At 44.4% G+C, this 25,329-nt stretch overlaps 1 protein-coding gene across 1 annotated transcript; it reads left to right on the forward strand.

Annotated features, from left to right (window-relative positions):
* The first annotated feature begins 1,932 nt into the window (after positions 1 to 1,932).
* LSM12 (LSM12 homolog) lies at positions 1,933 to 25,259 on the forward strand. The gene is made up of 5 exons (XM_003414282.4): positions 1,933 to 2,108; positions 3,901 to 4,034; positions 18,492 to 18,601; positions 20,261 to 20,387; positions 21,276 to 25,259. The coding sequence occupies exons 1-5, from the start codon at positions 1,985 to 1,987 to the stop codon at positions 21,366 to 21,368; spliced, it is 588 nt and encodes a 195-aa protein (XP_003414330.1). The 5' UTR covers positions 1,933 to 1,984; the 3' UTR covers positions 21,369 to 25,259.
* The last annotated feature ends 70 nt before the right edge of the window (positions 25,260 to 25,329 follow it).

A 25,329-nucleotide genomic window follows, 5' to 3' on the forward strand; every position in this document is an offset into this window, starting at 1 on the left:
TTAAAAAGGTGTGGGGAAACGAGGCTGGATATAACTCTGGATATATACATCTCACTCCCTTGCTAAATGTTTTCCGGTTGTCCCCGGGAGAAAGCCTAAATTTCTTGCAGTCTTTCAAAGTTTGGTGTAGCTCTAGTCTCAACCTTCACCAGCCTGACCCCCATACTCCCTTGATAATATTTCTGGGTTATTTTCCTTTCCTTGAAATCTCCAAGCTCCCTCCTTTCAGGGGTCCTGACACATGCGGTTTCTTCTGCCTGGACACGGCCACCCTGTTTCCCTGGTGGTCCTTCAGGTCGCAGTTTAGATTTCTCATTTCTTCCAGGAAGCCTGTCATCACAGTGCAATGTAAAAAATGGAGTGAGTTCCCATGGGGGCCTGAGAGCAAGCATGAGAGATGAAAAAGTACTCTGAAAAACACAAGCATGAGGGAGCAGTATTTTTATTTCTATAAGAAGGGATTGTACCAATACACCCAACACAAGAAAGTTGATGCCTGTTTCAGGGCAAGGAAACATTTTTGACTTTTGTTCAGATTAAACCCCTGCGTCGATTAAGTGGGGCCAAAGCTGGCCCTTTGCTTCCTTGTGGGAATAGAGAAAGGTCAACCTGTTGTTCCTCCTAAGTGAGGCTCCAGAATTTTTACGTTGGGGGGCAGGTGAGCTAGGGGAATGCAGTTGGTTTGGGGTGGTTAAACATATATCTGTGTAGTACCTTACATGAGGTTAAGAAAACAACTGTTTTTGATATCAGATGGAGATTAATGGGGGTGGGACAGAAGCCCCACCCCTCAAAGGCCTCCCCCCATAACTATTACTGCTCCTCACTCCTGCCCTTTGCCTGGCTTGAGACGGGGGAGAGCAAGGAGGGAGATGGGGAAGCGTTGAGTTCCAAGGGTGACGGTCATTCATGGGGGAACTATCATTGATTAAATACCTACTACGTGCCGCCTGAGGCCCTAATGGCACAGTTGTTAAGAGCTCAGGCTGCTTAGCAAAGGTCAGCGGTTGAACAGTTTGAACCCATCAGCGGGAGAAAGATGTGGCAGTCTGCTTCCCTTAAGATTTACAGTCTTGGAAACCCTATGGGGCAGTTCTACTGTGTCCTATAGGGTCGTCGGAGTCGACTGGACGGCAGCGGGTTTGGTTTTGGCTTTTAGGTGAATGCGTTTATACACACTATCTCATTTAAGACTTCTTTTTTTTTAACTACTCTGTGAGGTAGGTATTATCTAACACGGTGCAACAGTGAATAACACCGTCTTTGGAAACAGGCCAACTGTGTCCAGCCACTTGCTAGTTGTGTGACCCTGGACAGGTTCAGTTTCTCTAAGACTTGGTTTCTTCATTGTAAAATGGGGATATTGATTCCTACCTCAAAGGGTTGTTGGGATGCTCAATAAGCGATAAAACAGATGCAAATGAAGAAACAGGCTGTAGAGGTTTAGTAATTTGCTGAAGATCATATAAGTAGTATGTGGCCGACCTGGGATTCCGATTCCCGTTTTCTGCTTCTATAGCCAACGTTCTTTCCGCAACCATTTTGTAAATAGGTATAATTATCTTGAGCAACTTTCGTTAAATCCTCATAGCCTTGGATTCCTCACATGTAAATAAAGGTAGTATATATTACTTTATATATAGAGTTCATTCATTAAGCTCTCGCTGTGGGCAAAGTGTGCACATAATGGGGACTGCAGGTCATTCCTGTTCTCGCTGTTTATTCCACGTGGGTCACTTATCTTTAAAGGACCTTACAAACAGTTGCCAACGCGGGCGCCGCTGCAGAAACATTATTCTTCAGATTCCTTTTCATTTCCTCGTTTTTCCTCTTCCACCTAGGCTCCCGCCCCACCCACGCCAGGCCACGCCCAGGCGTGTGACATCAGCACGCCCCGTGCGTCGCGTCGCGGCGCTCACTGGGGGCCCGGCTTTCGCCCGCTGCTGCCGCCGCCGCCGCCGCCGGCCGCGGCTGCTCTCCCAAGATGGCGGCTCCTCCGGGCGAGTACTTCAGCGTTGGGAGCCAGGTGTCGTGCCGGACGTGCCAGGAGCAGCGGCTGCAGGGCGAGGTGGTAGCCTTCGACTACCAGTCCAAAATGCTGGCATTAAGTATCCTTCCTTGCGTGGAGCCCGAGGCCGGGCCGGCGTGTATGTGCGGTGGTGGGGGGGTGGGGGACGACGGCGGCGGCTGGGGCCCTCTCCGGGCCTAGGGGCGACCGGCTACCGCGGCGCCCCGGGCGCATGCGCACGGCCCTGAACTCCCCTCCCCCTCCCGCGGGCCCCCACGGTCAGCTTTGGGCAACCTGTCTCCCAGCCCTTGCGGGAGCTGGGCCCCAAGAGAGGGTTGGTGGGTGGAGAGGGGCTTGACACGCGGATGGCTTTTTGGGGGGAATGCTGTGAGGGGAGACACTGTGATCGGGCAGGGGGTGATGGTAGTGGGAGGGGGCTGGTGAATTGGAGCCCGGATGGAAGGGGGGCGGGTAAGATCATGTGGGGAGGGGGTGTGTAGGGCAAGGAACTGCTAGTGGGGCATGGGTATGACTGTGAGTTTAGGAGGAGGGCTATTTACTGATGGGATTTGATCCGAGGAAGGGGCGGAGGGGTGGTGAGCAAATGGTCCTTGCTCATTTTGGGGAAGAGTAAGTGCAGGTCAGAGTTTGTATCTGAACTGGGGGTAGTGGCTTTTCCTGGTTTGTGTGTATGTGTGATGCCATTGGGATGGGGGCTGCTGACTTTTAGGCTTCTCTGTCATTTGGTAATTGTTTTGTGATGCGCGTATGGGAAATCTGGTGCAGAGGGGGCTTGCCAGGTTTTTCAGGGACTTATGTAGAGATGTGTGGGTTACAGGTGAAAGAGTAAGTTCTTATCTTCTCTTGCTCAGCCCAGCACATGGAGTCCTGACTTTTCCATCATAGTAGCCTCCCCTTTTGGAAGTGACAGTGCTAGAATGAGTGGGAAAAGGTGGCCTGCTTCTTTGGGGTGGAACTGATTTCTGAGTTACTCTTGGAAGTAAAAACACTTCCCGGATGGAATAAATGTGCCACCTTTCCCCCTTTTATTTGAGCTACAGGTGGGTTTGTTTGGGTATATTTGGGGGAGGGGGCAATCTTTTAATCCTGTATGGCATCTTTCAAGATGAAGTTACCTGTTGAGTCTTCTGCCTTTGAGTGGCAAACATTTTCATTCATTTAACCACTAGTTATAGATTTCTAGTTTAGGAAGATGTCCTTTGAAACAGCTGCATACAGCAAAGACAGTTGCTTTTTTTAAAAACAAGAAGTTATACGTGGACCTAATGGGACTCTCTATATTAGTGGTTTAGATGGAAGGATCTTTGAAATGAGGAATAAATTTACTTGCTTTTCATTGGCATACTGTAGGCACTTGGTACATGGTTGGAGAGTGCGCGAATGAATGAATGGAGTAACTAGCTAGGTGAGTTTCCTTTCCAGTGCTGTAGTTTTCTCCTCTGTAAAATGGGAAATATCCAATCTGAAAAAATGAAAAAAAGCATTATATTATACAGCAAGTATTATACCAAGAACAGAAAATTCTGGCTCTGCCGTCAAGCGGTTCATAAGCTCCAGACAAACAGTATACGTAAGACATAAAAATTGCGTCGTGCTCTCTTTGTGAAGCAGAGGTGACAGAAACCCTTTTGAGGCTTCCCGTTTTTGGTTGTGAGTTTGAAAAGCTCAAAATCCTTTGATTATGGGCTTGGGTGCGAGGAAGAGGCAGAGATTTTTGAGGAGAATAGTAATTGTTGTGAGCCCCCTCCCCAGGTCCCCCGTGGCACACTTTTTTACAAGAACTTTGTGTCAGTTGTGTTTTCCATGCCCCTTTTGGGATGTGTCCGTGCCTCTGCTTGCCCCTATTTTCCTTAACTTTATTTTCTCACCAGAATGTCCTTCTTCAAGTGGAAAGCCCAACCATGCAGACATCTTGCTCATAAACTTACAGTATGTTTCAGAAGTGGAAATAATTAATGACCGAACAGAAACCCCTCCTCCTCTAGCTTCACTCAATGTTAGTAAGGTAAGGACTTGAGGTCAGGTCTGCCTGACCAAAATGGCGGGGAAGATGAGTCTCATAGACTCTTGATGATATGTACATTGTCTGTTGTCTGTTTTTCATTGACTTACAGTCACCTGTTTTGATAGCTTTTTAAAAAAATGTGTCATCTTAGTTTTTGTCTTTATTCTTGGATATCTTCAGCATATCTTAAGAAACATCTCAATGCTCAGACAGAATTGACAGCTTGCTTTGCCATGTGTGAAAGGGGGCCTTTTTTTTTTTTTTAACCTGGCGGTGGTCGGGTGGGATGGGGTGGGGCTTTTGCCTGTGAATCTCCTGAAATTATGAGTACATGTGTATGTGTGCACGCACGAGTATATGTGTTTCCTAGGTGAGGATCTGGAGTTCTTTTCAGATTCTCAGAGGGATTCACGACCTACAAAAGTTTGAAAACCACTTCCTTAGAGTTTCGTTTGTCTTTATGTTTGAATTTTGAAGTCTAACAAATTTAGATCTTTAGGGTGTTTTAAACTTGAACGCACAAATTGATCTCAGAACCCCAAGTCACTTTTTTGGTTCTTCAGCTCCATTAGCCAAAGTTCATGTTGAGCGATTAATAACGCCCGAAGCCTTGTCGTAGCCTGTGCTGTCCCCTGTGTTTGGAACACTCTTCCTTCCAGAATGACTGGTGCCATATCCATTAGGACTCACCTTAAATGGCACCCCTTCTAAGAAGTCTTCCCTGATCACCCAGGCTAAAGTAATCTTCCCCTCATTTCTCTCATAGTACCTTGTTCTTCATAGCTAAGGTGACCGTACCTGTTGTCCAAACAGGAAAAATTTTGAGTAAAGGGTTATGCTTTCATTTTATGCTGGGACAGCATGTATAGTTCCTTGTGTCTTGGGCAAAGTAGAACCTCACGTCACCCTATCCTGGCCTTTTTCCAAATTATAAGCTCCAGAAACTCTTTGCTATTGAGTCAATTCTGACTCATAGTGGCTCTATAGGACAGAGTAGAACTGCCCCGTAGGGCTTCCAGGCAGTGGCTGGTGGATTTGAACTGCTGACCTTTTGGTTAGCAGCCATAGTTTTTAACCACTGTGTTACCAGGACTCCTTTTGTAATTATGTTTGTATGTTGCTCGCTTATCTAATATCTGTCCTTGCTGTGCTTTGTCCTACGAGGATGGGACCCATACCTGTTTTGTTCAGTGAATACACAGTGCCTTGTGTTTAATAAATATTCGTTGAGTGCATAAGTTGTGCCTTTGGTTTTAGTAGTGGCTGCAGTTTCTTAAGTCTCTTGTGTTACTGTGGAAGTTTTTCCCTCTGGAGGAGGCGCGTCATAATGTATGTTCTCATACCTCTCTTGGGAATATGGTATGTTCATCACGATTCAGCAAAGCAAGGAAACACTCAGGCAGCTGAAACACTAGAGGGTAATAGGCTAGCAAAACGTAGACTGTAGTTCTACCTTAGACCTGGAACCCCCTTCTTGCCAGATTCCAGGGAAATGGTTTAGTGATAGCTGAGAACAGATTCAGAAGGGTCTTGGGTTTCATATTAAACACTGTTGTCCTTTCCAGGATGTCCTGTTCTTAGAAGCCTATGTTTCCAAAACCCTGGCTTAGTTAGATACCTCCTTGCTGAAGTATAGCGCTCTTTGGCTTGTCTTCTGTTAGTTGAAGAGATTTTAAAAGATCTAAGTGAAATAGATTGAGTCCAATATGTTAAGGAGAAAATAGGCTCTAAGTTATCCTTTGATGTTTATAGAGTATGAGAAGCCTGCCACTAAATAGTGAATAGTAAGGAAAGATTATCTGAAAGAGGGATGCTTTTCTCAAATTTAAAAGATAATGGGTTTCTACTCTTGGGAACAACAAATGCCACCATTTATCAGCGAGTGCTTGGAGTGATAGAGGGGTGAGACTGCTAAGTAGGAGCTATTAAGCAATTCCCTTCTACTTCTATAGCTATTTGATCTCAAAGATAAGTAGCTCTTGATTATTTAGTTTGTGGTTAATCTTTGCCTTTAGGGTTTTGCTTTCTGCTGGTTATGTTTTTTAGTTGTTTACTAGTATTGGTAACTAGTTGTTTACCCACTCAGGAAAGTAATAGATTGGGGAATACCAGAATCTTAATTTCTCTTACTTTGTGGCCTGCTTGCCAATTCTGGAAAAAGGTTTGCTGGGAAGAGGAGACAGAAGCTAAAAACTAAAATTAGGTTGGAGGGCTATCTTTGGATTTCATTTTTTCATTCTTTTTCTGCTTGTAGATTTGTTTATGAGTAAGCTGTATGGGTTTTCCCTTGAAACCAACCTTTAAGATGCTTTTTGAGTCCTCTGATTGAGTTAGAATTAGAGATAGCCTACGGGGCTGTCACTGAAAACAGCCAATCTGGGCAGCAATTTACATGTTGCTTGAATGACAGGAAAAGTTCATCTCAGTTAAAAGCTCGGACTTGGGGATTTCTTAAGATGGAGGATGGTTTAAGCATGTGGAAAGGAACTAAAACACTGAGCTCCCTGGAAGAAAACTGCTGAAGCTAGTGCTTCAGACACTTGCATTTTCGGGTAGCACTAGCTGTGCTTCCAGTGAAAGATAACCATTACATGTTGGCTCCTCTTGCTGACCTAGTAAGAGCTCTGCTTAATTAAACCTGTGGATATAAACTGGATATTTGTTTACTCTGGCCCTCCAGGAAATGGAAGGGAGGACCTTTTAAAGGAAACACTTATTCCAGCCCAACTAGGGAAGGTATGGACCAGCAAGTTCTTGGAGATGAGCCTGTTCTGTTGTCGTTTGGCAGCTTACTGCAGGTTAGCAAGTCATCTCTATCCATGGCAGTGGGATAATAGAGGAAGCTTGGAAGGGGACAGTGAGGCTGGAGAAGGGGGAAGTTTTGAATATCATTTTATCTTCTCTAGAGTAATATTGTATCCTGTTTAAAGTGTTCTGAATTTCCTGACCATAAAACAGAAACATTCAAGTAAAAGTCTAAAAGCATATCAAAGCCAGTCATAAATATAATCAGATTATTCACCATTGTTGCGTATTCTTAGTTTACTCTGCCACAGAAGGCTTAAATGTTGTCTGAGGACCAGAGCCCTAATAGCCTCATGGTAGGGTGTTTCTTAATGAGTTCCTTGAATTAAGTCAGCATCCTGTTCTCTGGGTTAGTATTCTCTCAGGTGATTTGGGACATGTCAGTATTAACAAGGTCTTTCATGTAGCATTTATCAGACTCTTACTGAAAAATCTATTTTGTGTAAGGCATTGTGGTAAGCTTTGCTGGGAGCTATACCTTACATTTTTATAGAGTTTTAGAGTTTGCAGGAAGATTTGACAACATCTCATTTCATCTTCTTGGCCACCCTGTGTGTTCTTTGGAGTTTTTTTTTTTTTAGTTTAATGTTTGAGGAAACAGGCTTATCAGATTAAGTGACTTATTCACGGATGTATGGCTAGTAGCATGGGAACTAATACTTGTAGGTGCCGTGCTCTGAGTTAGCCATCTCATTTAAATTCTCACAACAGTTCTTATGGTGTGGGTACCATTGCCATCTTACAGAGGAGTAAACTGAGGCTCTAGCTTAAGGTCATGGAGCTAGTAAGTGATAGAGCTGGAGTTTGAACTCAGGTCTGGTGTTTTGATGTCAAAGTCCTGTGGTTTTTCTACTTCTGTGTGCTTATCTCAAGGAGCTTATAGAGTAGTTTGGTGAAATGAAATGAGTACTCGAATGTCTATAATATTAAGTAATGTTTCTAAATAAACAGAAATATCTGTATTGTATGGTACATTTGCTGTTATCGGTGGGCAGTGTGATCTAGTGGAAAGAACCTAGGAACAGACCAAGCAGATCTGACTTTAAGTTACTTACCTGCCTTGTAACCTTACTGAGCATCAATTTCCTCACCTGTTAAAAAATGGGGATAGTGTTAGTATCTCTCTCAGAGTTGTTAGGAGGATTACGTCAAGTTGGCTAGGGTTGGCAGATGTTGGTTTTGTTCTCCCACAGTAGCTATATGTAGCCAACTGACGCTCCTTGAATTGTGGGATGGGGTGGGAGGGTGTGACAAAGGAAAGCAGCCAGGAACCTTGATGTTACTATGTCAGTCCTCCCTGGCATTGGACCTGACGTGGATTCAGAGACCTGAACTTGCCAGCCCAAGACTGGGGAAAATCTAAATTGTACTGAATACCATTAATATGTGATATACTTAAAAGATGTTTTTGAGAGCACTTTTGTTGGTGACTTTTCAGGGCAGTATTATCAGGTGGCATATTTAAGTGAACACTTGCCTGAACACTGGAGGCTGGAGTGAGCAGTCACAGAACCTAGGAGCCTGTGTTTTCTGCCTTGGAGACTCCTAGCAAAGGACTTACTGACACAGCCAGTCAGTGTCTGTATTCATTTGTTTTGATAAGTGCACCCACTGCATTGAATGGGAGGTAAGCCTTCTTACCACTTCGCTGAGTTGGAAAATAATTTCTGGAGGGGAGGAGGAAAAGGGACAGAGCATGGACAGTTTAAATCCACAGGTAATGTAGGATTTAGGCATTCACCTCCCGTACCGAACTATTGACTGATTTGTCAGCCTCTTTTATCCATTTATCCATTACTAACAAGCACTGAGGAGCCCTGGTGTTCCAGTGGTTAAGCACTTGGCTGCTAACCAAAAGATCAGATTTCGAACCCACTAAGCTGCTCTGTAGAATAAAGATGTGGCAGTTTATTTCCGTAAAGATTACAGCCCATGGGGCAGTTCTTCTCTGTTCTGTAGGGTCGCTATGAGTGATGAAGTGGTACCAGGAAGAAAGGATTCCAAGAGCTTATCATTGGCCCCTGGTAATGGAGAATGAGTTGACTGCCGTTGAATATAAATGGTATCTAAAGATTGGTCTGGGGGTAAAGGGACCTGTTGAGGCTGAGAAGATGGAAGAGGCACAGAGTTCCCTTTTAAAAGAAACTGACTGTAGTGATTACCTTTGAATATAATTTGACACTGAGAGAAGAATTAACTTCAGTTTGGTTTTGAATTCAGCTTAACCTTTTGAAGTTCTGGTGATTTGAGAGTTAATCCCCAAGTATGAGTAAATTCCTGAGGTAGTTGATAGCTACTGCATTACTGCAGTGCTCTGTGTTCACAGACATAGCCTGTTAGCAGGGCCCTTGGCATACTAGTTGACCATATCTTCACCCAGATGTGTTGGGGTTCAGAGTTACTGAGTCAGAGATGGCCTGGCCACCTTATGTTTAGGTATGTGTGTTTTGGTAGGAGGTGGAAGATACATCATGTGTAAACGTGAGAAGGGAAAAAACACTTGTCCAGCCCAAGCAAGAATTTTTTGTTAGACACATAAAACTTTTTGGCTCATAGAGGTACAGAAGATCAAAGACTGCAGTCTTCAGTATGGATTATACTTCAACATAAAGAAAAGAAAAATCCTCACAACTGGACCAGTAAGCAACATTATGATAGACGGAGAAAAAATTGAAGTTGTCAAGGATTTCATTTTACTTGGATCCACAGTCAACACCCATGAAATCAGCAGTCAAGAAATCAAACGATGTACTGCATTGGGCACATTTGCTGCAAAAGACATCTTTAAAGTATAAGAAAGCAAAGATGTGACTTTGAGGACTAAGGTGAGGCTGACCCAAGCCAGGCATGGTATTTTCAACTGCCTCATGCATGTGAAAGCTGAACAGTGCATGAGGAAGACCGAAGAAGAATTGATGCCTTTGAATTAGGATGTTGGTGAAGAATATGGAATATACCCTGGACTGTCAGAAGAATGAACAAATCTGACTTGGAAGAAGTACAGGCATCTGCTCCTTAGAAGCGAGAATGACGAGACTTCTTGCCTGCTTTGGACATGTTATCAGGAGGGTCCAGTCCCTGGAGAAGGACAGCATGCTTGATAAAGTAAAGGGTTAGCAAAAAAGAGGAAGACCTTCAGTGAGATGGACTGACACAGTGGCTGCAACAGTGGGCTCAAACATAGCAATGATTGTGAGAGTGGCACAGGACTGGACAATGTTGTACATAACATCTACAAATTATGTGTTCTGTTGTACGTAGTGTCACTGTGAGTCAGAACCAACTTGACAGCACCTAACAACAACAACGCAGGTATAATCTATTAGGCTCACTTGGTTAGAATATGTTGCCAAGGCTACGGTCCCACGTTAGAGTCCGCCAGTAAGTTTTGCACCTGGCTCTGAGTATACACCTGCTTTCACAGGCACATCATGAGGTGATAGGGAGAGCCTGCTACTGGTGAGTGCTTAGGACCATGTTAGGTAGGGAGTGGTGGCAGATGAGGTCAAAGAGGTAGAGTGATTGCTGTTTAAAGAATGACGGGCCTTTTGACGGTCAGATTTAGTGGCATTCAAACTTTGAGGTCAACCTGTCAGCCAGGGTGGGGGCTACAGTGCCTCGGGGGCCTTCTTGGCATCATGAGTATGTAGGCGGAATCACTATTCACACTAAAAGACAAGCTCCTGAGTCCAAGTGACTATCTAGCAGAATTGTGCCCTGGCTGGGTCATTGTACCCACCTCTACACCCTGGAGGCAATTCAAAATAAGACCTTAACTAGTGGGTCTGTGGTAGCATCTCCAATGTTAAGAAAGGGCAGTCTAACTGGTTTAGTTTTCCTGACAGAAAACAGACATGGGGGGGAAAAAAAAAAACAAGTGGTGTGGTTAAATTCTAGCACTGGAATTTTGAGACTACCTTAAATACCAGAAACTACGCTGGTAGGTGAAACAAATCGGATCTGCACTGAAAATGAAAGAATCTACACATTATGAGAAAAGCTAACCAAATGGTATGGTAGAATGCTGGGAGTTTGGAGAACTGGGTTCTTTTTATAGCTGGACCGCAATGAATTAGTGACTGTGTGTTAGTCACTTAACCTCTGGGGACTGTTGGTTATGATTGGTACTGTGAACATCTAGTAGTCATCAGAGTTTCTTCTCCTTTTATCTGCCTTCCAGTCCTCCCTCCCTCCCTCCCTCCCAGGTGCTGGGACTGTCAAGGTGATTAAGACACTGCCCTTGCCCTCAAGAATCACATTTGTTGGGAGCAGTGAGGGACAGCAGCATTTAGATTAGTGATTACAATAGAGTGAGATCAGTGTTAATGGAGGTATGAGCAAGGTGTTATGATAGCATAGAGCAGAGGGCAGCAAACTTTTTCTGTGAAGGGCCAGATAGTAAATATTATAGACTTCGTGAGCCATATGGTCTCTGTCACAATTACTTAACTGTGCGTTTGTAGCAAAAGCAGCCATAGATGATGTATAAATGAACGGGCATGGTGGTGTTCCAGTAAAACTTTACTAACAGGTGGCAGACTGGATTTGGGTCACAGGCTGTAGTTTGCTGACCCTTGGGATAGAGTAGTGAACCTATTAGGAAAGGCTCCTCAGATGTGACAGCGGTGTATCGTCTTGAGGAATAATGGTAGTTAATTAGATAAATCAGCAATGTCATGATAAAGGGAGGGAGTTAAATGGAATCAAGCTGAATCGAGAGTGCTCAGTTTATCTCTGTGACTTAGAAACTTGCTGTTGGGTCTCTGTGAACTGGAGGTTGGTAGTTCACAGAGGGAGGGAAGGGATTTGCTAGGTGCTCTACATTTATATATTGCTGAACAGGTCTTCCCAGGTTCACGCACCTGGTGGCTGGTAGGCAGGGACTTGAGCTGCAATTTCTGGTTTTTGGTGGGAAGGGGATGGCTCTTCCATTCTACTTTGCCGCCTTTGCTCTCTTCAGAACTTGAGAAACAACACGTGGCTCTTTCATTATCACTGAATAAAATACAACTGTTTTATTTGACAAGTGGAGCCTCCCATTTTGGCAGATAAAGACATTTTCCAGCTTATGATTCCAGTTAGATTTTGGAAGATATTCCCTTTAGGACTTATGGTGTCTCTAGCAGCTCTTGTAGAAACTAGGAGGGAGGGCGCACTGAACTAATTGGCTGAAGGAAAGGTTGGATTATATGGATTTTTCTAAAATGACCCGTAAGCTATCTTCTCTGTGTTAATAATGTTAACAGCTAATATTTGTACAGCGATTTATAGCTTATCTAGTGTTTTTCACCCACATTGTGTCCTTTAATCCTCACAGCCATGCTGGAAGATGGCTAATTTGAGCAGAGCCGTCAGGTTGTTGGAGTCACATTTCAGTTTGCATCCTGGCCAGTTTCTCTCTGGCAGAGCCGCATGGTAGGTTCCAGAGCAGTACTTCGTTTCAGGGCCTCAGGACTAGGAAATTACTCTGTAGGTGTCCAGGAGGTTTAGCTGTCTGTAGTAGCTATGAATAGCTTTTTGTGACATAATTACAAATAACTAACAAGGACTGTTGACTTGGCTGACATTTAGGTGTTTTAAACTAGGTGAAAAATGAAACTCTGCCTGTAATGTATGTTGACTCTGAGTTGAATCTGGTGCAATGTTGTATGGTAGCAATATGATACATGTAAAAATTCAGAGCTTGAGGTGATGATATGGCCACTCTGAATTTACAAGGTGTTTTTCAACATAGCTGCAAGCATTGATGTATTCATATTATCTTAATATTCTTGGGAATTAGAGATTGGATAACATCTTTTCTTGTAAGAAGAAAAATTGAGACCCACAGAAGTTAAGAAATCTCTTCAAGGTCTCACAAAGTTAGGCTGAGACTCAGCAGGTTTCCTCATTTTTCATCCAGGTGCCCCACCACCAGCTGCGTGGAGAATATGGTTGCAGATTTAATAATTGCTAAGCAGTCTTTGACGCATCTGTTTGACATCCATGGGTTTAACATCAGGGGATAAAATAATCGTTTCTAAAGACTGAAGACCAAAAACCCACCTTGTTTGTACTGAGACCATTTCGGTAGCCCAGCTTACACACAGCCCTGTGATTCAAAGGAAAATGCACACCACTGGACGTTTTCTAACTGTTCTCTAGTCTGGGTGCATCAGAAAATGGCGCATCCGGGGAATACTTACCACTGGCCTGCAGTGCTTACTCAGATCGGGTCTGTTCTTTTTGAAGTGTCCCTGTGAATTACCTTCGACAGAAGTTAAGGATGTTGAGGTTTAGGGTGAGACTAGGGCTGCTTTTTGGTATAGAAAGCCTCTTCGCTAAAACGCAGCCAAACAGTTGTGTTCTGTACGGGGATATTGTCTAGTGGAAATGCCAGGATGCACTGATAGAAAAGGCAGCAGCTAAGTCTGACAGTATATTCCATTTTTAGAATATTTTCTTTTGCATTCAAAGTTATATTTTTAACCATAGCTTAGACTTCTCTTAGTTGGTACTGTTTAAGTGTGGTGCAGTGGGTTAAGAACACAGCTCTGGAGTGAGACTGGGTTCAAATCCAGACTCCACCATTTGCAGCTTGGTAAACTTGAGCAAGTTTGTTATCAGCAGTGATTTAGTTTCTCCATCTCTCACATGGGAATAGTATTAGTCCCTGTTTCATAGGGTTGTTGTGAGGAGTAAATGGTTCACATGTGAATTATGTAGCTTGGTGCCTTAACTGGATTACACCCTCACTCAACAAAAGTTAGCTTTTAAAATTATAGTGCTTACTGCCAGGCCTCTTTGCCCATACTTTTCTCCTGTTTAGATTCAACAAGTAATATTTCATCTTTATGTATTCTAGGACATAACTTCAAGTGGGGCACTATATTTTTTGAGTTACCAGTTATCTGCAGTTCTAAAGCACAGTATTTTTTTTTTTATAATTTTTATTGTGCTTTAAGTGAAAGTTTACAAATCAAGTCAGTCTGTCACATATAAGCTTATATACACCTTACTCCATACTCCCACTTACTCTCCCCCAATGAGTCAGCCCGCTCCTTCCTTCCAGTCTCTCCTTTCGTGACGATTTTGCCAGTTTCTAACCCTCTCTACCCTCCTATCTCCCCTCCAGACAGGAGATGCCAGCACAGTCTCAAGTGTCCACCCGATACAAGTAGCTCACTCTTCATCAGCATCTCTCTCCAACCCACTGTCCAGTCCCTTCCATGTCTGATGAGTTGTCTTTGGGAATGGTTTCTGTCCTGGGTCAACAGAAGGTTTGGGGACCATGACTGCTGGGATTCCTCTAGTCTCAGTCAGACCATTAAGTCTGGTCTTTTTATGAGAATTTGTGGTCTGCATCCCACTGCTCTCCTGCTCCCTCAGGGGTTCTCTGTTGTGCTCCCTGCCTGGGCAGTCATCGGTTGTGGCCAGGCACCATCTAGCTCTTCTGGTCTCAGGACGATGTAAGTCTCTGGTTCATGTGGCCCTTTCTGTAAAGAACAGTATTTTAATAGAAACTTTCAGGCAGGAGCTTTCAGCTGGTTAACAGGGAGGCTTACACATACTGATGTTTGAACGAAGTATTTTTGAGAGTCTCTTTGTTGCTAGCTAAAAACAAGAGCTTACCAAGAGCCCATCCCAGAATTGAAACAGCAGGAGCAAACATGTGTCCTTAGGATGACAGTTGTTCTCAGTCCCTCTGCTCTGCAGTCCCTGGCCCCCACCAGGCTTGCAGGCAGCACCAGCAGTTCCGGGGAGCAGCTGCAGTGCTTCCTAACCCCAGCCTAAGGGCAGCTGGTTGGAAGACCTGAACTCACAGGAAGACAGACTGAGAGTGGCTCATCAGAGTCAGTAGGTCACACCCAGCAGGTTCCTCGCTGGACTCTGCCTCCCTTGTTGTATCAGCTGTCACAGCCTGTTAAATACTTGCGGTAGGGATCCCTCTGGATTTGCCACAGCACCTGTGCTTTCCTGATCTGGGTGCGTGGCAATAAGATGGCCCAGCTGCCCCGCTGGCAACTAAACAACAAGACGAAGTGCATACATATTGCTTGGATTTTTTTTGTTGTTGTGGCTGCTCCCTCTCCCCCTACGTGTGTACCGAGTGCAGGAAGAGGTATGTACCCTTGGTGTTCATTAATTCACTCACTCAAGGGTTAACCAGCAGCAGGCGTGACTAGAAGCCTTTTAATATTGAAGGGATTTGGTGTCAAGTTCATGCGCTTTGTCCTTTTTCCACATCAAGGTGCTATATATAAAATGACCACAGGAGGAATGGGAGGTTAGTAGATAAGAAATGACTCTTTTCACTGGGAATCGGACAGAATGACAGGGAAGGCAGGTAAGCACAGCTGTATTGTGCACTCATTTCAGTGAGGCCACCTGCGCCATTAGCAACAAGTCTTTATTGATTTGTGCCCCTTGGTTTGCCTGAACCCAGCGTGTTCTTAAAGTTGGTGTCTTATTCTTTGAGATGCCGGCAGTCAGTTCTTTAACGCCCAAGATGGTGGGTAGGGGCCAGATTGGCATTGAAAGTGCGTGTAGTATGGGAGGTAGTCATTGCATTTTTAAAATTACGATCCTGATGACCCTTCCAAGCCTAAAACACATGCAACACTTTTTAACCGAGGGCAGTTTCTACTGGTTCCCTCTGCCAGTTGATAGTAACCATAAACTTGTTAACTTAAAACTGGACCATTTATGGGTATATATTTGTCTACAAAAATATGATGTGGGAAATGTAGACTTGTACAATAATTAAATTGGTGGAGAGTGATAATCACTTGCTTTACAAAGGGAGGCTTATTATATTATTACCTTATAGAAATGGCAGTTCTGCATGAGTTTTCACAACTGTATCTAAAAAGAGCAGGTACTCTCCCTCCCGCTCACATCCCCGATTCTGAGAAGAGGAAACGCCTTTGGATTCTTTTGGTGGAGAGGGCGGTCTCCCTCATGCTGAATTGTTGGGGCCCTCTGTGGGAGATACTTACCACACTTGTCCAAGTTCCTTGTGAAAGCAGATCCCTATAGAAGAGAGAGTGGCTGAAGGTCAAGTTTAAGCATTTTTCAGATTACCATGAAAATTCAGTCTGTAAACTGACCACTGGAGGTCTCAGGGTCAGCAGCAAGTCCAGCTCCTCAGAGCTCGATGGCAGGTACAGGTAGGGTGGTTGAGGGCATTGGGGTGAAGTAGGTACAGTAAACTTGCACTTGTTTCTCCTGACTTTTCCATGGCACCCCCTTATATCATTTGGCATCTGTGCACACTGGAGTTGAAATAGGGAATGAGCTAGACCAGTCGCCTTTGCTTTCAGAGCCTTTCGAGGAGATTGTACAGCTGGTGCTTTTGGGGGTAACGGGTATAATTTGAAATCATTATTCTATAACCAGTGTGTCACTGTTACTCACACTGTCCAAACTCAATAATCACTTTGGGCTGAGATTTATATCCATTTTTTTCTGCCTTTGGCAAAAATTTAAAAGTGGCTCCTCTCCCAGCCTTTTTTTTTTTTTCCCCTTCTCTACCTTAATTTGTCAGTTCCATTCTTAAACATTCTACATAGATGTCTGGTTTCCCCAAGCCAACTCTTCTTTCTCTCTTACAGAATGAAGTGTTGTTACATGTTTTTAATCTACTATATAGGTGACAAGAATATTTTATTCTGAGTACTCAGATTTTATCTACTCATCAGCTTTATAGAAGCAGCCTTGTCTGACCCAACATTGAGAGATGGTTTTAGTTTTCAGGAATAAACATTTTTGAAAGGGACTGAGACTCATGGGGTGAGCGGCTGACCAGGAGCTCTGCAGGAGCTTGGTTACACCAAGCGAACACTGCTACCCTCCCGTTTTCTCCTCCTTTGCTTGGAGACTTTAGATTCTAAGGGATTGTTTGGAAAGTGAGACTCAAGGTAACTCCTCCTTGTTACCAGGGTTTTCTTGGTGACTGAGGAAGCTTTGCTTGGTTGCTGCTTAAAATACACCACCAGCAGTTCTCTTTCCATTGAAACCAAGTGCTTTTAAGCCATGAGGCTTTCTTGCTGTAGTTGGGATTGCCAAGGCTCAGGGGAGTGCTGCCAGCCCTGTGCATTTATTTCTCTGTAAAGTTGTAGTCTGGTGGGGCCAGAATGGCAGGACCAGGCTTGAAAGATTACTCAGTGCTGCTGCATCTCTCTCCATGTCCTGGGGATGGACCACATGAAAACGGAGTTCTAGCTTCACATCACAGCAGAGTTTGGCTCTTCTGCCCTGTTTTGCTTTGGGAAGCAGAAATGACAGTGTGTATGAGCTAGCTGTGCTCTGCTCACACCCCTCCGCTCTCCCCCAACCCCATTTGGAGTAGACAGTCTTGAAAATTCAGAGGCAAGGATGAAACTACCCAGTTCCTCATAACTGTTAGGGTATCTCCGAAGGCCCCCTTTTCTTTTCTTCATAGTTAATCCCAAGCCTTAATAAAGTGCTTCATTTTACAAGCAAAGAACTAGACACTTTGCTCCCCCTCCCTCCCAGTTTATTTGCTTTATGGCTTGAGGGGCCACTGTAAAAGCAGTGGAAAATATAAATAGCTAAAGAAGCTTTTGGAACACACTGGAGGTGGAATCCCTGTTTGTATTTAAGGAGCTGGTGTTAGGGAAGGAATTGTGTGTCCCCATGTGTACGTGTGTGTGTGTGTGTGCATGTGTGTTCAGCGTGCTGCTGCATCAGTGTACGCAGCTGTTCATGTTAATGGAGGAAATCAGGGTATGAAAATCTCCAAATCACTTCTTTGCCTTTCAAATGTATTATATGCCATTCGTTTTTTGTTTGTGTTGACCGTCGTCTGGCAGATTTGTCTTGTCTTACACTCAAACAAATTTATACTTCCGGTGTCTGTAGTAACCAGTAGTGTGGAGTGAGGACTAGAAATGTGTCTGAGGGGCCATAGGGATTGACTGTTGGGAGCAGCTTACTAGAGTGCCTTTTCGTTTGGTCAGTTTGTGATTATTCCACCAGAGGGCAGTCAAAATGAACAGATGTGAAGTAGGACACAGACCTAAGAGCAGGACAGGACAGGACAGGGTTGCCTTCAGCTCAAGTGAAGTCGGAGAGTATCCATGGTGAGGTTTATTTGGGTGAGCACAGATGTTAATTCAGCACCTCAAATTCTGGTCTATGAGGCTGTGATAATTTTTAAACCTGAGCCTGTAGCACAGTAACTGATAAAAATTCTGAGTTCTCCCCTTTAAACAGAAGTATGTGCATGACCTCCATCTCTGATCATCCCATCTAAAAAAAGCCCCCCGTCACACTCTTACCGCCATGTTGCCCTGCTTTATTTTCTTCCTGGTACTTCTCACTGTCTGAATTTAGCTTGTTTATGTTCTTACTTGTTTGTTTATAGTCTGCCTCCCCTTCCCCGTCAGTGATGTATCTCTGGCCTAGCACAGTGAATGTCTGGCACATGTATGCGCTCAATAAGTATTGGAAGGAAGCAGTGTTTGCCAGGAATAGCAGTAGCTGTTCAAGTATGTCATGTTTTTTTGTTTATGTCATTTTTGCTCTCTGAGAAAACTGAATCCACCCAAACCAGTCTTTTCTGGCCGCCTTTTCTCAGCTTAGATCCTGACTGTTGGGAGAAATGAATGTGAGTGGTTTTCTGAGTCCCTTTCCTCTCCCCCACTCTAGCTTGCCAGCAAAGCACGGACAGAAAAGGAGGAGAAGCTGAGCCAGGCCTATGCAATCAGCGCTGGTGTCTCCCTAGAGGGCCAGCAGCTCTTCCAGACCATTCACAAGACGTGAGTTGGGGGAACGCAGGGGTGCTTTGTCCCAGGGTGGTGCTGCCTGATAGTGCTGTCTGGTAGCTGACTGTCAGGTGGTTGGATTCCTCAGAGTCCACTGGGGACGCTGGGTAGTGTGTTGGCACTAGCCTGGGCATCCAGAGATGTGGGTGCTCACCGTGTTCCACACAGAATGGCAAAATCACGGACAGGTCGTCTTCTCGGGGCTTCAGTTTGTCTGTAAAACTTAGTTTTGGATTTGATTATACCTAAGGTCCTTTCCGGATCTAGTATTCCATAATTTAGAACTAATGGTCTCTTTCCTTTTTATTGTTGTAGTTGTTATACCTTTCTCCCAAAGCTGATGAGTTTTTATTAAGGGAAAGTTATATCTATCTCATTCTTCTGAACTGTACATTGGAATGAATATAGGGAGCTCCCTAGAGGGAGAGCAGAAGGCGACTTCCTTACCACTTCCTAAAAGACATTTTGTCACAGCAGAAGTCATTTGACTTTCCACTGGCTTTCCTAGCTGCTGGAAAACTGAAACATTTGACACCCCCCCCCCCCACTGCCTTCTGTTATCCTATTTAACCACCTGGGTCTGGTGCACAGATGGCAGCTGGCATCAGAGCTGTTTGAGGCCATGGTGTGTCGGAACGTTTACAGGTATCTGAAGGCACTCTCCTAGTAGCATCAGCTGCCCTGGGTTTCTCCAAGCGTGAACTGGAATGGGTTTTCCCAATCTGGCAAGCACCCAGCTGTCTGGTAATTGAGAGGGGCCAGTTTATGAGCAGCTTCCACTGTGGGTGTTGGGGGATGGAGTATAGATTGTAACAAGATGGAGAGTTTGTTCTGTCTTTCTGAAGGTGCCATTTCCTCCTAGCCCAGGGGTTGGCAGACTATGGCCAACAGGTCAAATCTGGTTTGCAGCCTGTTTTTGTAAATAAAGTTTTATTGGAACACAACTACACTCATTTGTTGTGTATTATCTATGACTGCTTTTACATATGATGGCAGAATTCAGTAGTTGTGACAGAGACCATATGGCCCACAAAGCCTGCAGTATGTACTCTCTGGACCTTTATAGAAAAAGTTTGCCTTGAGTAGATACATGAGACTAAATGGTCAGCTTCTGTCTGGAGGCGAGATGAGAAGCCAGAAAGGGACAGGAGCTGGTTGAATGGACATGGGAAATCCGGGGTGGAAAGGAAGAGTGTGCTGTCACATTATAGGGAGAGCAACTAGGGGCACGTAACAACGTGTGTATAAATTTTTATATGAGAAACTAACTTGAACTGTAAACTTTTCACTTAAAGCGCGCGCATGCGCGCGAGCACACACACACACACAGAGTTTGCCCATCCTGGTCCTAGATTGAAGTTGAATCTAGTAGCCTGAGCCTAGTTATCTGTTACTCAATTTGGTTTGGACTTCTGTGGTTCTCCAGGTCCTTAATGTTTCAGGGAGACTCTTCTGGGCCCTCCTTGGAATAAATGTGGAGTGGTGCCCTGGAAATGATTCATGGCTACTCTTCTCTCTGTGGCTGCTGGTATATAGTTTTTGGCTGAGTGGTGAACTGGGAACTTGGGGTCAGCTTTCTGGAGTTAGTCACCAGGCAGGAGATGTGGGATGCCTGCAAAAGGTGATATTTCACCTCTTCTTTTCTCCTTCCAGTATTAAAGACTGTAAATGGCAAGAAAAAAACATCGTAGTCATGGAAGAAGTTGTTATTACACCCCCATATCAAGTGGAAAACTGTAAAGGCAAAGAGGGGAGTGCACTGAGCCATGTACGCAAAATAGTAAGTAAAGGAGCTGTGGGACTTTAGGGAGAGGACGGTTCCTCGGCCTTCACCACACCAGCATCAGGGCAGGACGTTGTGTCACAATCTCTGCCACCTCTGACATGGTCAGCCTGCTAGCAGCACTGCCAAAGCATCCTGCCTCCCAGCACATGAGGCTCTGAAGCTGTGGCTTGGGCACTCCTGTGGGGATGGAACCATTGGGCAGTGTGACTGAAGCAAGCAGTCGACCCCATGTCCTCTGCAGAGTGTCTTCGGAATTAGGCCGACCATCCTGTGGTCTTGGGCCTGAGCAGTTCCTGTCTCCCAGGCTGGGTTCTTCTCATCCACAGGTGCTCTTCTAGGAAGGGCTGATTGGTATAAATCCGTTGCCATTGGCGTCTCTGTGGCCCTGAGTGTGTCACCTGACTTTCTAAAGTGAGTTACAACATTTGTAAACACAAGCCAAAAAAACCACTCCTACTCTTTTTTTCTCCAAGGAACCTTGAGAGACGAACATCATGGATGTAAAAAGCATAAGACCAACTCCCCACCAACTCTTCATTCTGCACCTTTGTGAAGAGGGAAGGGGGAGTTTGGGTCATAATAATCTCCCCTCTTTTTTTTTTTTAAATACATGTGTGTGTGTGTATGTGTATATATATATATATATATGCTTATAGAGTCAACTTCTTACAGCCAGTCTTTGCTGAAGCTGCTAAAAATGTGACTAAAACAAGAGAACACCCACCTACCATGGGAAGGCCAGTAGACAGCAAGGACCAGGGTACCTGAGTAGTCCGTAGGCTAAACAGCCAAGTTGGGGCTGTTGACTCCTGGAGTGGACTGCTGGGGAGACCTTGCTTGCCCGTCTTCTTTTCCTGACCTTGGCTGCCTGGTCTCTTTCAGGTTGAAAAACATTTTAGAGACGTGGAAAGCCAAAAGATACTGCAGCGTTCACAAGCCCAGCAACCACAGAAGGAGGCTGCCCTGTCATCCTGAGTCCACACACCTGGAGGACTCTTCCAACATCCAGCCGAGGAGGCAGCGGTGGTGGCTTCAGCGGAGGCAGGCCGGGGGAGGGAAGGGATCCTATATTTCCTGTTGGCTCTTGTTAACAAAGGGTCAGCGTTTCCAAATCTTAGACTTGAACAAACAAAACACCCAACAAAAAAGAACAAGAGAATAATTTAAAAGTTGAATCATTACTTGACTAACAGACTTCGGTCCACCATGTCCTTTTCACAGCTCCCTTCTGGAACAGTCACCTTGTTAATTTTATTTTTGAAAATTCCTTTCCTTTCCTGCTTCCCCCTTTCAACTCTGACTTTCCTAGTCTGTTCCCTGCCATTCTGTTTTTATAAGTGGCTACACTTTGCCTTCGGAGTGATTGAAAGAAACTTTTACATCTTTTCTTCCAAAATAAAAGTAACAAGCTGACTGTGATACTTGAGACCAGAACAGCAGACAGAGGTCTCACTTTAAATTTTTCTTTTTTTTTCTCCTTTTTTTTTTTTTTTTTTGCACAGGGCATGGCTTGAATTAGTTTTATTTTTCTTAACTTTAAATATATATATGAAAATATATATTAAAATGTTCTCTAAATATTTTCTGCTTCTTGCAGGTCTCTTTTTACTAGATTGTGGCCACTCTTCCCACCTCATCCCTACGAAAATACAAATGTATTGCCCTCCCCCTCAGGCCTGTAGCCAGGCACTTGACTTAGTTCACAGCAAGAATCTCCTGCAGCACTTTGTAGAGCTAGTGTCTGCAGATGGGATTCGGGGTTCGAGGGTCCCTGATGGCATTGTAGTCTTTAACTGTGTGTGTACCAGTCTCACATTTGGCCAAAACCTCAGGATTCTCCCTCTGCCTTTTGTCTGACTTCATGGTACTAGAAGAACCTCCTCATCACTCTCTCCTAGATGGGAGAGCCAGCTTCCTTGCTCCTGTGCCCTCTGCAGGAAGAACTGTTTTGCATGGCACAGCTCAGCTCTTCTTCCTTGAGGGATGACTTTCTTTTATAAGGAAACTGGAGTCCACCCACCCTGACCTTTCTTGAAATCCATGTCCAGAGCCACTAGCCCAGGAGAAAGCTTGGGTGACCTATAGTTTCTCTTCGTCTGCCAGCCTCCTCCTCCTGTGCTCCTCCCCGCTTAAATTTACAAGCTTATCACAGTTTGTATGTGCTCAGCCGATGGGCAGAAAACTCGGAAGACTTTCTAGACTTTAGCCCACCAGTCTGGTTTTGACTAACCTGCTGAGAGCTAAAACTGGCACCCAATGCCCTGTGCTTTTAGGGTGGTCATGTGGGGCAGAGGGTGCTGCCACCTGAATATCAGGCACCGAGTGGGATGTGGGTGATGCTCATGTGACTGGCTAGAGCTTGGGGTGGGGGTGGGGGAGTTCATTACTATTTTTGGCCATGATCTCTTTCCCCTTCCTTTTTTTTTTTTTTTAATTAAATAAATGGATCAAAATTAAATAATTCAAGCCCTGCCTTCAAAATGAACTTTTTTTTTTTTTTTTTAGTATTGTTTAGGAAAAACAATAAAACCCAAATTTTTTTAACCATCACTCATGTCTCCGGTTTGTGTGTGCTTCGGAGGTTCTGGAAGAAGGGAGTCCAAGGGGGTGTGTGTTTGGCCTTTCCTTTTTCGATTCTCTGCTTCCTACTCTTTACCCTCTTTCCTTCCACTCCCTAAGGACTCCGAGAAATACAGTGCGAAGTATATAATTAGAGGATAGGGCTCCAGAGTTGAGTTGGATGTAAGTGCAATAGGAGAAAGAAGGGGGTGGGCACATACAGAAGACCATTTGTTACAGGACTGTGTTCGGAGGCAAAATGACAGAAGAGCTGAGAAGGAAAGCCAAATCCACTCGTCACTGGTCAGAACTTGATTAAAAGTACCGAGCTTCCGATTTAGTCTACACAGAAATGTAGACTTTTGGAGAAGGTAAAGGAGGGAGAAGGGGAGACCTTGTAAGACCTAGGAAACCTGAAATCTGAGAGGTAAGATTAAAGGAATGAAGGTGACTTAATTAGAGGGAAACGGCACAGCTGGGAGAGAGCTCTTGTGTCATAGGTCCCACATCACCTTCATTTTCTTTTCCCGTCAGTCTGTAGGCCTATGAGTGTGTTTTTGACAGGAAGCACCTTGGACACTTAGTTTCTGAAATGGTGCAGGGAACTTTGCTCTGAGGAGTTCAAGAGGCGGAGTAAACTTGCTTGGAAAAGCAAGGCAGTGAGGTATAGAAGCACGAAGGCTTTGAGACATCAGTAGTTGAGTGCAAATCCTCGCACCTCCATCTCCGTGCTTTGTGACTGTCGTTAAGTCGTTTCACCTTCCTGAGCCTTAATTTCCCCAATTGTAAAGAGGGAAATAATACCCGTCTCCTAGAATTGATGTGAAGAGTTAAATGAGATTTAAAATTAGAAGGTGCTCCGAAAGTTTTATTGTAAATGTTAACTTAGTCCTGGCATGGTTAAGTCTGGAGGTGAGACTGGGCTAAATGGTTTCCAGAGGCTCCAACTTGCTTTAGAGTAATTGTGTGGATGACATTTTAAGTGAGGCTAATAGTAAAACATAGATAAGGACAGTGCATTCCACCCAGGTTAGGTGACATGTCCAGAGTACCACAACTGCCTGTGGTGGCAAAGCTGGAACAAAATTCACACCTGTTCCACTCATGGCCTCCTAATGCTCTTGTGCATCTCCAAATGATGGCACGTGTGTTGCTCAATTTTATTGGCCAGGTTTTAGGTGGAACCCAAAGATTATCGTGAAGAGAGGCAGAAAGCGCCCCTCTAGATTGAAAGAACATCAAAGTATTTAAGAATGTGATGCAGGTGGCTTGCATCTCTGATGAAGTACAGAGAATTTTATAGTGCTTCCTTGGCTTTGGAGCATTCTTTCCCTTCCCCTAACACACACACGCACGCACGCGCACACACACACACTTTGCACGCAGGCCTTTGGGATTACTGCTATTTACAGCATCCAGTCAGTACAGTCAGTATCACAGTGAGTTGATATTGAATCTATGCTGAGCAGGTTATTGCTGATTTCTGTTTGGCATTTTGAAAATTGCTCAAGCACTTCAATATTAGTTCAAGGGCTTTAGACTGGGAACCATTGATTTCAGGGTGAAGGCCCCTTGACGTTCTGGAAGCTGAGAATGTGTCAGTGTTTTCCTGTAAGACATACTGGGAAAGGAAGGAGTTGCAGGGATTGCAGTCATACGCAGAGGAGACCATTGTCCTGCCTGACACAGATTACAATCTGGAGGGTACTGTGGTGGGAATGCTTGATGAGTCCCACAGGACAGGCGGTGGGGACAGTGGATGGAACCAGAGTTTCCGGGGGTCTGGGAGTGGTTATCTGGATTGGAGGATGGTTTCGTTTACCTGGTATATGTCCGTTCCCATCACTACTGGAGGCCACTGGTGCCAGTGGGTCTCCCTTTAGAAAACGTGGAATCACCATCATGTACTGCCTGAATTTCAGGGGGTTAAGATAATACATAAACATGATGTACCTTACAGGTGAAAAGGGAATGCTTTCGGGCTGCCATCCGCTGGTGGTAGACTGTGCCACTGGGTAATAAACCTTTCAAAATGAGTGTTATATTACAAAAGCCTTACATGGCTCATTACAGAAAAACTAGATAATAAGGCAAACGTTTTTCCATCTGCCTCTCCCCAAAATGTTGTTAACGTCCTTTATATCCTTTTCTATACAGACCATATTTACTAGATTCTAGGATACTTCGCCCTGCCCTTTGCATTTCTACAGTCTCAGAACGCACCGTACAAATTAATGTCAAAAGAAACTTCCCAACTGGTTCCTTCATCCCCAGCCCAAAAAGTTATTAAATCGATGATGTACTTTACAGTTTGTTGGCGTCTTAGAATTGATGTATATAAAAGGGACAAGTTAAGATTGCTTCCAATAATAATCTC

This window comes from Loxodonta africana, chromosome 18 (genome assembly GCF_030014295.1).
Source record: "Loxodonta africana isolate mLoxAfr1 chromosome 18, mLoxAfr1.hap2, whole genome shotgun sequence".
Classification (NCBI taxonomy): Eukaryota; Metazoa; Chordata; class Mammalia; order Proboscidea; family Elephantidae; genus Loxodonta; species Loxodonta africana.

What these genes read in the sequence shown, in the direction of transcription:
- LSM12 (XM_003414282.4), top strand. Translation starts at nt 1,985, where the DNA reads ATGGCGGCTCCTCCGGGCGAGTACTTCAGCGTTGGGAGCCAGGTGTCG. An exon ending in TTCCAGACCATTCACAAGAC is followed by an intron (nt 18,602 to 20,260) that starts GTGAGTTGGGGG and finishes TTCTCCTTCCAG; the next exon opens with TATTAAAGACTGTAAATGGC. An exon ending in TGAGCCATGTACGCAAAATA is followed by an intron (nt 20,388 to 21,275) that starts GTAAGTAAAGGA and finishes GGTCTCTTTCAG; the next exon opens with GTTGAAAAACATTTTAGAGA.